General features: G+C 35.5%; 1 protein-coding gene across 1 annotated transcript in view; it reads right to left on the bottom strand.

Moving 5' to 3' along the window:
* Nucleotides 1–3,116: 3,116 nt before the first annotated feature.
* Nucleotides 3,117–13,674, bottom strand: part of UBA2 (ubiquitin like modifier activating enzyme 2) — a 32,747-nt gene continuing 22,189 nt past the window's right edge. The window contains exons 10-17 of the mRNA XM_043982194.1: nt 12,104–12,264; nt 11,115–11,208; nt 10,880–10,992; nt 10,638–10,793; nt 9,702–9,798; nt 8,913–9,018; nt 7,465–7,601; nt 3,117–3,999 (exon numbers count right to left, since the gene is read on the bottom strand). Coding sequence (XP_043838129.1) covers nt 3,818–3,999; nt 7,465–7,601; nt 8,913–9,018; nt 9,702–9,798; nt 10,638–10,793; nt 10,880–10,992; nt 11,115–11,208; nt 12,104–12,264 — 1,046 coding nt within the window. The 3' untranslated portion in view covers nt 3,117–3,817. The remainder of the gene's footprint in view (nt 4,000–7,464; nt 7,602–8,912; nt 9,019–9,701; nt 9,799–10,637; nt 10,794–10,879; nt 10,993–11,114; nt 11,209–12,103; nt 12,265–13,674) is intronic.

Genomic DNA, 13,674 nt, shown 5'->3' with positions numbered 1-13,674 from the left:
TAGAATCTGAGTTGAGAAAAAGTCTGAAGTCTAGTCCATCTCTCACTGAAAGAGCACAAAATATCCCACTACAATGTCCAGTCTCTCTTTGAAGATGGCTAATGATGGAGATCTCACTATTCAACTCAGCCTATTACATTTTGAATAAACATTTCCTTTTTGAGCCAAATAAGCCTCTTCATAACTTCCAGCTATTGGTCCGACAGTTCTGCCCACCAAGAAAAAATATGGGCAAACATATGAAGCCAAAGAAACTTTCTTTTTTAAACAAAGAATAATTCTGTACTTAAGCACAATCACAAATGTAGCCCAAGGATTACACTTGATAGTAAGATATCGCTATTATTGTAACTGCCCAGTACAGTAACACTATAATCATTTAGAATAATTGGGGAAAAGGCCAAACCATATTATTGAACATTTCCAAAAAAATGAAATTTTATTCCTTTCTAATCCAAATGATGCTATTATTTTTGCCACCCTCTATTAGATTTGCCTATCAGAAGACACAACTGAAAATTCTTTGCTTTAATTCAATAAATATTAATGTCTATTTTGTGCAAAGTGCTTTAGGATTTAATATCTTTTGAAATGTTGAAGGTACAAATATAAAACAATCCTTGCCCTCAAGGAACTTACATTCTAGTAAGGGAATACATGTACACACGTAAGTATAAGATAATTTGAGAACCAAAAAACTGGGGGACTTCTGGGAAGACTTCTCAGAGGAAGTGCCACCTAAAATGAACCCTGATAGAATATAGACACTGAGAGGCAGAAATGAGAGTACATTTCATTCATGGAGAATGGCTTCTAACAGCAAAGTGAAAGAAAACACATCAAGCTTGGGAAACAAGTAGTCAACTTTGCCTAGAACACTGAATATGGAGAGTAAAATGTGAATCAAGTGGGAGAGGTAGCTTGAAACTAAACTGTGGAAAGTCTTAAATAGCTGGTTGTGGGCATTTGTATTTTATCCTAGACACAACAGAAAAATGAATATTTTGAGCAGGGAAATGACATGGTCAAACTTTAGAAATATTATTTTGGCAGTTATGTACAGAATGAATTGGCTAATGGAATTAAATCAATAATTAGAAGGTTTTTAGAACAATAGAAGAGGTTATGAACTAGGTTGGTAAGTGGGGAAAAAAGGATTACAAGAGATTTTCTGGAGGGAGAATCTGCTTGAACGCATAGCAAATCCAGGAGCAAGGCCTCATGGAGAGATGAAAGGAAGGAGAGTAGAAGGGAGAGTGGGAGGAAGAAAAGGAGAGAAGAAGGGAGGGAGGGAGGGAGGAAGGAAAGCTGAGTCACAGTAAATACACTGAAGAAATCTGTGGTTACTTGATCTCAGGTAGCATTACCATTAGGTATTTTTAGGTGCCAATGAGAATAATAGGTTGTGGTCACACCACCTTTCACTTGTGACCCCCCCAGACCCCAAGAAAAAGCACAATGATAAATATCTTGCAGACTGACAAGGAGGCCATTAATCTTAGGTGTTGGTTATAAATAGTCCCATTTGGACCATTAGACACTTTTCATACTTTGGAAATGCTCATAGGTAAATGTTTTTACACAGCTGTCAAAATGATCTTCCTAATGCACAGGTCTGATCAGGTCACTATCCTGAGTGACCTGTTCAAAAACCTTCAATGGCTTAGCTCCCTATTACCTCTGGACAAAATATTTTGTCACGGAAAGAATGCTGGATTTGGAGGAAGTTCAAATGTTGGCTATACACCTGCTAAGCAAAGATCACGTAATTTCTCTCAGTTCCTTAAGGTAAAATGGAGTTGGAGGAGATGACTTCTAAGGTCCTGTCCAGCTCCAAATAATAGCTAACATTTATTTAATATTCTAAGAGTTTTAAAGCACATTACCTATCTCTTTTACCATTTCAGCTAAAGAGGTGGAACACAATTCTTGCCAAGGCAAACCCTTCTGTATGTACAGGTGATCCCATTTCATCCCATCATCTCAAGCAGATTGCTCCCTGTTCTCCCCACTCTCACTTATCTTCAATCTCTTATCTACTGGCTGCTTTCCCTAATACCTACAAACATGCCCATGTCTCCCCCATCCTCAAAACTTCCTTACTTGATCCATCCATCCCTGATAGCTATCTTCCAATATCTCTCCTGCCTTTTGTGGTTAAATTCCTTAAGAAGGCCACCTACAATAGGTGACTCCACTTCCTTTGCCTCCTCTGCAGTCTGACTTCCAAATTCATAATTCAACTGAAACTGCTCTCTCCAAAGTTAATTGTCAAATCTAATGGTGTCTTCTCAATTCTGATCCTCTTTGATCTCTGCAACCTCTGACCCTGTCAATCACTCTCTTCTCCCTACATTTTCATGACATTGCTCTTCTGGGTCTCCTCTCTGATCACTCCTCAAGTTCCTTTGTGAGATCTTCACACCCACTAACCCCATGGGAGTCCTCCTCCCCCAACGCTCACTCTTGAACCCTCACTATTTCTCTAATTCATCTCATCTGCTATTAATGTTTATGAAACCCAAATCCATTTACCTATCCAACATCTTTCCTGAACTACACTCTTACACCTCAACTGCCTTTTAAGACATCTCAAAATATTCCATAAGTTTAATTTCAAACATGTCCAAAACTGAATTCATTATCATTTCCCCCAATCCCTCCCCCCTTGCCTATGTTCTTTATGGTTGAGGGCACCACCATCCTCTTCATCGCTCAGGCTCGAAACATGAATGTCATCTTCAGCTTCTCACTCTGACTCTCCTTACTCAAATCGCCACATCCTTTAGATTTTTACAAACCTTTGAAATCAAAACATCACTTTTAGATGTATAGCCCTGGGAGTCTCAGGTCTAAGACAAACTTCCTCATTATAAGGAATATATACACACAAAATTATCTTCAGAAAAGGCCAAAGACTTCAGAATACTCTTAAGCATGTTTTTCTAGAATGTAAATCAACTCTTTTAGCTAAGAGTTCAAGAAAAGCATTACTAAAGAGTTGGGGTTTTTCAAATTCTTAGTTTAGGCTTTTTAAAGCAAAAATATGTGTACAAAAGATACTGATACTATGTAAAACCCACAATGTCAGCATTAACTTGGACTGTACAGGCATGTATAGCAAGTATTCAGATATCATTTATTTGGTCCTTTAAAGGTACAGCATAGTAGTATTTGAGTTTTACAAAACATCAAGTATAAATAACCTGAAACTGTAACAATACACAAAAATTTTCTGATGCTGACATACCAGGCAGTACAAGCTGAAAAATTGAGTAAATTAACATTGTTTTACAGTAATGTACATAGTGCCAGTTGATATTTTAAAACAAGTTTCAACACACAGCACTTGAAGCATCTTTGAAGCCATCTCAGTTTAGTTGAAGATGTGAAAAACAATTAAATCTGAGCTAAAATATTTTTCCAAGCCAAAAATAAAGGTGTAATATTTATAACCAGGATATTAATTTTACTAAACCACAGTATTTTTAACTACTGAATTATATACCTAAAGGTATTTACATAAAAAGCTGTAACATGCACCGTGTATTGTCTTTTATCTAATGACTGTTTAAGCAAATACTTCTCTTCCAAGTATTTAAAAACTAAATTCCTACTACGTTCAATATAGCATACTGGAACATTTCTAATGGTTCTATCCAAATGAATGTTTTATCAAGGGGAAAAAAGACTCATTTTCAAGTCAGTGATGTGATTTTCCTTTGGAACAAAGGACATAAATAGTCTAGTTCTGGCCATTTAACACAAATGCCCAGATAACATAAGACAGTAAGAAAATGACATAGTTTATTTTCATTCAGTCTAATGCTATAATGTCATCTAGCTCTTCAGACTTCTCTGTACGTGGCCTCTTTGCGTTGACATGTTCTTTATCATCTAACTTTCTCTTCCGAGCTGAATCTTCCTCAGTGACATCAGCATTACTTGAAGGGCCTTCTTCATCTGAATCAACGATCAGCACATCATCTTGATCTTGAGCTTATTAAAAAAAAAAGTCATTTTTAAATACTAGTCTCTGATGAATTATGCTCCTATGTGATTTTTCACATTTCAAATTATTATTCTCAAAAAACCACAGCACTCTTCTCAGAGAGCAATGGGTTCTATTCAATTTTCAGTGAGAAATGGGTCATGGTCACAAGAATGGTGCACATATTGGTTAAAAAGGAAATGCACAATGCAAATTCAATTTAATTATCTCAAGACATATACAATTCAGATTTGAATTTTACAAATCATCTTTAAAATTCCTAGAGTACATGAAACCAAGAGTGGCCATTCTATAGAGCAAAAAAAGATCCAGAATAAAGAATGTAAGACAAAGGAAAAGAAACTCACTTTAATGCTTGATTAAAAGCAGTTTAAATGACAATGTGTACATGAAATAAGTTTCACTAAATCCAAGAAGTATATTCATACTCAAAAAACTCTAGAAAAGTCAAAAGATCTGTGATCATAACCTTAGGAAGTCTATGATAAACAGAAATCTTTGGCTTAATAATAAAGCTAAACTGATAACTTTCCCCCAACCCCAAACTTATCAATTCTTGTCAATGGCACCACCATGATTCCCAGTCATACAAACTGGAAATGTCAGCCATCTTTATTTCATCTTATCTGATCATTTCCTAAGTCCTCTTCCATCCCCTTCATTGTTCCCACTGTCAACATCAAAGATCAGATGCCAAACTACAATCACCTGTACACATTGGATACCTAATAAAGACTGCTAAAATGAACTTTTTCTCCTCCCCCCTCCACAACTACCAGGAAAAATAATCTTCCTAAAGCATGGTTCCAACAATACCATTTCTCTTTGCTCCCTTCAGTAGTTCTATACTACATACCAAATGAAGTCTAAATTCCTTCAACTTGGGCCTCACCTAATCTTGAACTACTCCCCTTTGTGCATTCTAAAGCTTTAGCCAAGCCAGACTATTCTCTATTGCCCAACACATTCCCCAATTTCCCCAATCTGTATATTTGCTCACATTGCTCCTTATGCCTCCAAGACCATTCCCTACCTAGCTCCACCAATCCCAACTCCTACTCATCCATCAAAGCCCAGCTCAAATTCAGCTTTACCTGATCCATACCTCACTCTCACAGTATCCCAGCCAGAAGTGATCTCTTTTTCCTCAGGACTAACACTTTATACATTTTTTCCCCACCACTTTATAAATTTTTTTCCACCACTCTTCATAGTCTACCTTACAATATAGTTATTTGTCTAATGTGTCTTGCTACATTGTAAATAAACCCTATTAATGCAGGGGTTATAGTATTGTTCTATATATCCTCTACCATTCATAAAACACAACCTTTGACAAAATGATCAATAAACATTTGTCGACATGAATGCAGAGCAAGGTGGTAAGAAAGATTTATCCAAGATTCCCCAGCACTACTGCCACTTAAAATGTTCTAATTCTGCATCTAGGAATCATTTTTGCCAAATGAATTTACCTTTGTATTCCAAATATGGGTACTGAGAATGACCCCTTTTATGTACCATTAAATCCACCGATATTACAACCATATACAGTTGTAAGCTATAACTACTCAATAATGAATAAATTGCTATCAGATTCAAATTCTTGATAATTCCCATATACAAAGCCCCATCTTAAAAACAAAAAAATTCCACACCTTCTAGCACTTAAACAGCATTTATTTCAAAAGAGACACCAAGACAACCAAGCAGTCATAGAAAGTTTCCACAGGAGATTTTTAAGATGATAACCATTTCCCTCTTGAGAATTAAGTTTCATAAACAGGGAAGAGCACCTTTTATGACTTCATACCACCAAGCCTACAGAGACAACATTCTATATACCTAATGGGCTGGCAGATGTGATTATACTGCTGAAACACTGTGACTATTGAAAGTTTGTGGAGATTAGAAGTACTACAAAATTGGAATAAGGCAAATGTTCCTAATTTTTAAAAAGGGGAGAGAATGGCAACTGCACACTAGGGGCCAAGAAACTGGATGTGGATTCCTGGCTAAACTATGGAATGTATTATATTGAAAGAATAGTTAGTGAACATTTAAAAGAGAAAGCAGTGATCACAAAGAGCTAGCATTGTTTTCATCAAGAAATAATGGGGGGGGGGGCGGGCGGCGGCTAGGTGGCACAGTGGATAAAGCACTGGCCCTGGATTCAGGAGTACCTGAGTTCAAATCCGGCCTCAGACACTTAACACTTTACTAGCTGTGTGACCCTGGGCAAGTCACTTAACCCCCATTGCCCCGCAAAAAAAAAAAAAAGAAAGAAAGAATCTCATTTCCCTTTGTGATATGAAGGCTAGTAAATCATAGAAATGTTGTAAGATATAATTTACCTAGATTTTTGAAAAATATTTGACAGTCTTTATTCCTGTATAAAAGATGAAGAGATATAGGCTAGACAACAATTCTGGTTAGGTGAATTTTAATGTAGTAGATCAGGCATGAAGATGGTTACCCGGAAAGGTCTCCAAAGGAGGGTTCCAGGAATATGTGCTTAGACCTGTGCTAGTTGACCTTTTTATCAACAACTTGGATAAAGATGATAATGACAAAATTATCAAACATGTAGATTAGCAAAAGAGTAGAAAAGACTGTTATACACAATGACAGTCAGAATCTAAAAAGCTACTGACAGGCCAGAACATCGGGCCAAATAAGGTCAGACAAAATATAAAAGGGCTAAATGTAAAGTCTTATTCTTGGGTGGTTGTTTTTTAAAAGCATCACAAGTACAAAATGGAGAAGGTATGGCTGAACAGCAAGTAGTTTGGAAAAAAAATGTAAGGGCTTTAGTGGGAGGAAAATGAGGTATGCTTCAATCATATGATATAATAGCCCAAAAAGTTAATACTGTCCTAAATTACATTGCCAGAGAAAACAGTATCCAGGAAAAGGAGGCTAAATCCCCACTACACTGTGTCCTAGAGAGTTTTGTTTAATTCTAGGCACCACATTTTAAGGACACTGACAAGCTGGACAGAATGGTGAAAAGCATTTAGTCCATGGCATAGGAGGCTTAGGTAGAGAGAGGAACTTGGAATGTTTAACCCAAAGAAGACTTAGGGAAAACATGATAGCTCTGTTCAAAAGTCTGAAAGGCTATTATAGGGAAGAAGAATTAGACGTGTACCCTATGAACACACTTAGAAAATTATAGCTTGGCCCCTAGAAAGCAAACCTAGGAATAATGTAAAGAAACTGCAGAGACATCAATAATGAGGGAAAACTTCCTAATAAAAAAAAAACCATCCCGAAATGGCAATGGCTACCTCAAAAGGTAGTAGATTCCCCCCTCACTGAGGAGTTCTTCAAGCAAAGGCTGAATGACCATTTGCTCAGTATATTTTAGAGGGGCAACTTGTTCAAGTATGTACTGTTCTAGGTGGCTGGAGGTCCCCCTTCCACCTCTGAGATTCTGTGAAGGTATTTACCTGTTGATGTGGATGGCTGTGCCCCATCATCACTGCCATTACTGATGTTTTTAGATGCCTGTTCTGCCTGCTTTGGCCCCACTTTTTCAGGGGCATCTCCAACAACTTCAAATTCCACATCTTTTTCTAGATCATCACTGTAAAAAAAATAACATTTTAAAATAAAGGTAATGAATTGCCTTTTTACAATAAACTCTATGGTATGGCTAAAAAATAGGGTGGACTGGGATAATCAAAGCTAATCAAAGATTCTATTATACCCATATTGTTAATTTGGGGAATTTGAATAAGATATAAATAATCAAACTATACTGAGAATAAGTTAAAGATTCTTTGGCTATTCAGAAGGCACACAAGATTCCTGGATCCTTACAAACAGGAGGTTGCACACATTTTGGTTAAAAATAATAGCACACATTTCTATAGCTCTAAGGTTTATTTTTCCTCAAAGCAACCCTGTTTATTAAGTAGTTCATATGATTTATAGGCACCACATAAAAAGACATCATCATCCAGTTAAATCCTTTATTTTAAACTTTCTGGTAACCATGTAGAAAACTTCCAATATCAGGCAGCTGTGATATCAGACAAGAAACCAATCAGAAACAACATAGTGAGATTTCTTTCACCCCCTCCTACAAAGCCTCTACCTCTTAGATTGTATCCTAAACTGCTACGGCCCAGCCATATCCATATCAAAGTAGAATTATGACAAGCTATTGGCCCCTTACAAGATCACTGGCCTGACCTCTTCCCTCCCACACACACTAGTGTTCTTTTCAATATACTAAGCTGCTCTAATGCTGTTCTTTATGATATTAATGATATAATTATTACCAACGGTAACTCAAGGTGAATGAACAAGGGGAGTAAATTTTGTTTTGCCTCTTGCTCTTGCCCAACATGCAAACACCCATGTTTCTTACTTCTAGCAAATTTATATTCAAAAAGCAATGAAACCCTAAGTTGATCCCAATGACCAAAACTTGTATAATTCACATTTTTACAATACTGAAAATAAATTTCTAAGTAAAAATGTCACTTCCCAAAGCACTATATAAATGTGAGCTATTATGATTTTGGGGTTTTGGGGTTGTTTTGGGGGGAGGGGTGCTGCTAAGTTAAAGACTTTCATAAGTTGAAATTTTGGCTATTGCTCTCTAGCCAGACTATTCCAAGAAAAAAGCTTTTCTGAATACAAATAATCTACCTTTGGTATGATTACTTTCCTTTATTAGTTATAATGAAAATAATAAAGTTATAAAAGATATCCATTTATATTTCTGGATCCCAAAATTTCTATATTTATGTCAGAAAATTAGTAGCTACCTTAGGACATAAGTGTACTAGGGTTTTATAAGAACAGTGAGATTTCAGGAAAGAAAACAACCTTTTCACTTTATTTCAATTCTACACATTTTTCATTTTAGAGTAATAAAAATTCCTACCTATGAAGGACATTAATCAATAATGTATAATCCTGTAGGAAATCATCTGCTTGAAGCCTGCTGCCATTTCTAATTCCAAATTCTGATAATTTCTTATGATTATTAGCTAAAAAATAGAATTCAAATAATGAAATGAATAATCCTCCTACAACAATGAAATACATCTTAAATAAACTATACCCTATTAAAGATGATAAATCAGTCTACGCTCAACCCCCAACACCAAATTGTCAAATCGATCTGAAAAGTAACCACCCCTTTTATAGGATCACTAAAAGGGGCCAAGAGAACCTTACATTTCAAAGAGAATTAATCCTCTTGACTTAGTACCTACAGAACATGAGCTGAACGGATGAGCAGCATTAAGCCATTATTTCACATCCCCATTTTAACCATGACCCTAGGATCATTTTAAGCATTACCCTAGGATTAGTAATAATAAAGTATTTATTGATGAGAATGAGTAAATTGTGATTCAGACAGGGTTTACATCTGTAACTTTGACTTCACTAGTTTTATCTCCTATTAGGAGAGCTAAATTGAGCATAGCTCCTCATCACATATAACCAATCAACCAAAATGTACTTCTTGGTAGGCCAATGCTGCTGAGACACTAAACACTAAAACAGAATTTCTGTTAATTCCAAAGAAATCTTACAGTTCTTTCTGGATCTCAATACCTAGTACAACATTGTATTCAAATAAAGTTCTCAAATACTTGTTGAAACAAAGAATACTGCCCAATAATGCCTCTAAGTAATAAGGAAACCTAATATATACAGTGAATACCTTCTGTTTCTCCCTCTTCTGAAGATATGAGGATAGTTCCTTTGCCATCTTCAATTTGTACATCTGGCGCTACCATAGCAAATTTTTCTTTCACTATCTAAAAAAAAAAAAAGATTCATGCCACTTACATACTTTAAATCAACAAAACTCTGTAGAATTATTTTCCACTAGGACTATTTTCCTCCTCTATTCCAACGTGGTATTTTAATTCTGCATCACGCCAAATGTTTTAAACTTTAGTCATATAAAACAATTTAATTTCATAAATATAAATTAAAAGTATTTACTAAACATTCTACTACACATTTCCTATCATGAGGACTATCATTTCTCTAAATCTAAATCAGTCCCGTTCTAAAATGTTCAATCCTATTATTCAATTTTAACCTAATGAAAACTCTTAAAATGTGTCAATCTTTAATATGAGGAAGCTGAGGCCCAGAAAAATTAAGTGACTTGCCCAAGGTCACAGAAAGTTAAGCAGGTAGTAAAGCCAGGCTTTGAAACCAGTACTTCAGACTCCACACCCAGTGCCTTTTCCACCATACCATTCTGCACACACAGATGACATGACCTGATCCCCATCAACAATAAAACAAGCAAGGCACTGAGTATTTTCTAGTGGTGGATAAAGGGTAAAGTTTTCTGCCATACTGCCTTAAACAAATACAGATTAAACATTTAGGTTTTGATTCAAGAAAAACTCTCTCTTGTGGTTTGAAGACAATTATAGCACAGTGCCTTTCTGGTTTTTATACCTGGGCACTTAGGTTCTGATTATAGCAATAAGGCAAAAAGGGAGTTTGGAGGGTTTTTTTTTTGAGAAGAAAAAGTGGCAGCACTGAGCTATCATCAAAAAGTTTAACATGGCAGTTAAAACAAAGGTTTTATTTGACAATCTTAGAAACCAGGAAGAGAAACTTTCATCACACTCACCTTATCCTGTAATGTAAGAACTGTGACTTTGTGGACATTCAATTTCACTGTTACCTCAGGTTTGCTGGCACAAACATAACAATTAGGGTTGGGAGGATCCAATGCACAAGGCACAAGTAGTTTCTTTCTTGGATTTGGCTGTTTGTTCAAAAAGATCTTTGGGGCAACATACCCACACAGGAATTAGAAACAGAAGATATAACTTCAGAAACAAAACTTGAAAATCTTATTGATTAACTCACCGTTCTACACTGATCTATTTTTCCTGATAAAATTTTCAAACCTTCCAAGACTATCAGCCCAGCAATCACTGCATTAGTGGTAGCTATTGCAGGAATGATATTTCCAGCCATTGCTGAAGAAAAAATAATTTTTTTTTAATTTTTTTTTAATTTATTTAAAGTCTACTTTTAAAAAGAGAAAAACTTTAATGATGAAAGTGACTTGACCCAAGGGTAGAAGAAAAGTAAAGCTTACATTTGATATCAAATCTGCTCTTCATATTCATACTGAAAATATGCATCCTGAGGTTTGCTGCAGATGTAACAAAATCCATTGCTGATGGATCATCCTGCAAATGATTCAAAAAAGAAAAAAAAGTCTTTAAACGGGTACCCAACCCCATAAATATACTCGGAAAATGAGAGCAATGTTTTCCGGGTTTTAAAATTATTTTCGCCAGAACATTTGTCCACGAAAATAAATGTTGTAAAAAATATCTATAACAACTTGTATTTACTTACAGAAAACACTTTCATGACAACAATGCTACAAATCTGATAGTATACATTATACCCATTTTATAACTATTGTGATACTTGAAAGTCCTTCAAAAATATTTTTTTTCAGTCATGTCTGACTCTTCATAACCTAATTTGGGGTTTTCTTGGCAAAGATGTTGGAGTAGTTTTGCCATTTCCTTCTCCAGCTCATTTTACAAATGAGGAAAATATGGGCAAATAGGGTTAAATGACTTGCTCAGGATCACACAGCTAATTATTTGAACTCAGAAAGACAAGCTTTCCTGGCTCCAGGCCCAGCATTTTATTCACTGAACCAATTGCCCAATCATTTTTAATCATCATTAATTTGTATTCAAGAAGAAATCTGATTATAGCAATGAAACAACTAAACAAAATCTGACAAAATTTCCCAAGCATGTGAAAGATGACCTATTTAAAATGCCTCTCTTACAAATTTCCAATGAGGCTAATTTTACTTCTCAAAAGAACAGCTCTAATGGGGCAGCTAGGTGGCATAGTGGATAGAGCACCAGCCCTGGATTCAGGAGGACCTGAGTTCAAATCCGGTCTCAAACACTTTACACTTACTAGCTGTGTGACCCTGGGCAAGTCACTTAACCCCAATTGCCTCACCGTGAAAAAAAAAAACAAACAAAAAAGAACAGCTCTAGAATTAAAACATATACTTAATATGTAGCTGGTTACCACATTTTCTCAACTAACCTTATCCCATATGAGTTCAGCTCCATCACCTTTTTCAGCAAGGTGAACTCTCAAGGTTTCAATACTCTTTGAAAATAGACGTGCATAGCTCCTGACATCCAGAACCTGTTGGTCTTTTAAACCTAATGTGGATTCATTTTGTTGATCTGCTGCATTTATTTCTTCAAATGGAGGAAAAAAGATAATATTAGCGTGGGTACAATGGGCTTTTCTTTATTAAATGTCACAATCAGCACCCTTACCATCTTTTGTACTAATTAAACAGGGGCAATCTCTGACCAATAAGACCATCAATATCAAAATAGAAAATAGTTTTTTAGAGGAGGCATAATAAAATAGATGGATTTAATTACATTAAAAATAAATTTGATTATAACAAATTTAGCCAAGATAAAAACATTCATTTAGGGGAAATATTTCCAGGATTCATAATATAAAAACTAAACATTTAAAATTTATAAAATTACAAATAGTTAAAGAGAATCCTCCTGAATCAATCACTACTGGCTAAAGGTTCCAATATATATATTAAGAGAATTTACATGGGGGAGACACATATTGCTAAAATAATCTTTTGAAAAATGATCAATCCCACTATTCTTCAGAGAAATGCAAAATCAAGCAGCTGTGATGTATCCCTGCATACACATCAAATTGACAAAAAATAAGATAATTAAAACCCAACTGTCATAGATTTGACAAGAATTACAAATTAATAAAAATCTTTTTGAGGGGAATAAAGAAACAAGCAACAATAATCATACCCTGATCCCTTGTAAAAAAAAAAAGTCCTAAGAGTACCACTTTAAAGATATAAAAAGATCTGTGTATAAAGAATATTATATGTAACAGTAAAAGAACTGGGAAATGACATAAATGTCTATCAGTTAATGAACAGCTGAATAAACTATTGGTATTATCAATGTAATAGAATGACATTTAAAATAACTATGAAGACTATTTTTACAATTCTGAAAAATTTATAGGAAGTTATTCACAATAATAAAGCAGAAACAGGAGAAAAATAATTCACACTGGCTATGACTATACTTCAACATTTTATGGATCTATGACTTTATCATGGTACCCCTCTCTCCAATGGTACAGATCCCAACTCAGCTGTGAATTAAGCAATCAAAATCTTCTTTGACCAAAATAATTTGTCAATCAGGCCAATGAGGCTCTATAAATAGGCTGGTCTTTGGACAAGAGAAACACATTCTATTACTAAGCTGTACTCAAAACATTTTCAAATTGCTAGGATCTTCTAGTTGTGCACTATGCTAGCATATCCTCTGAAAATCCTGAACACGAAGGCTATATAAAAAAATGTATAAAAATGCCATCATCTTCCCAATCACTGTGAATTACAAACAAAAAGAGTCATCCTCAACTCCTCATACTCTTTCACCTCACATCCAAATCTTGTCATCTCTCACAACTATCCACTTCTCTCCACTTACAAGGGAAAACACAGGGCTACTACCCTGTCAGAGGCCTTCAAAACTTCTCCCCTGGACCACTGCCAACAGCATCCTAAATGGTATCCCCCTGCCTCAAGCTTCTCTCTA

This window comes from Dromiciops gliroides, chromosome 2, assembly GCF_019393635.1.
Source record: "Dromiciops gliroides isolate mDroGli1 chromosome 2, mDroGli1.pri, whole genome shotgun sequence".
Classification (NCBI taxonomy): domain Eukaryota; kingdom Metazoa; phylum Chordata; class Mammalia; order Microbiotheria; family Microbiotheriidae; genus Dromiciops; species Dromiciops gliroides.
Note: the sequence above shows the minus strand (reverse complement) of the source record. Positions and strands in the feature narration are given on the sequence as shown.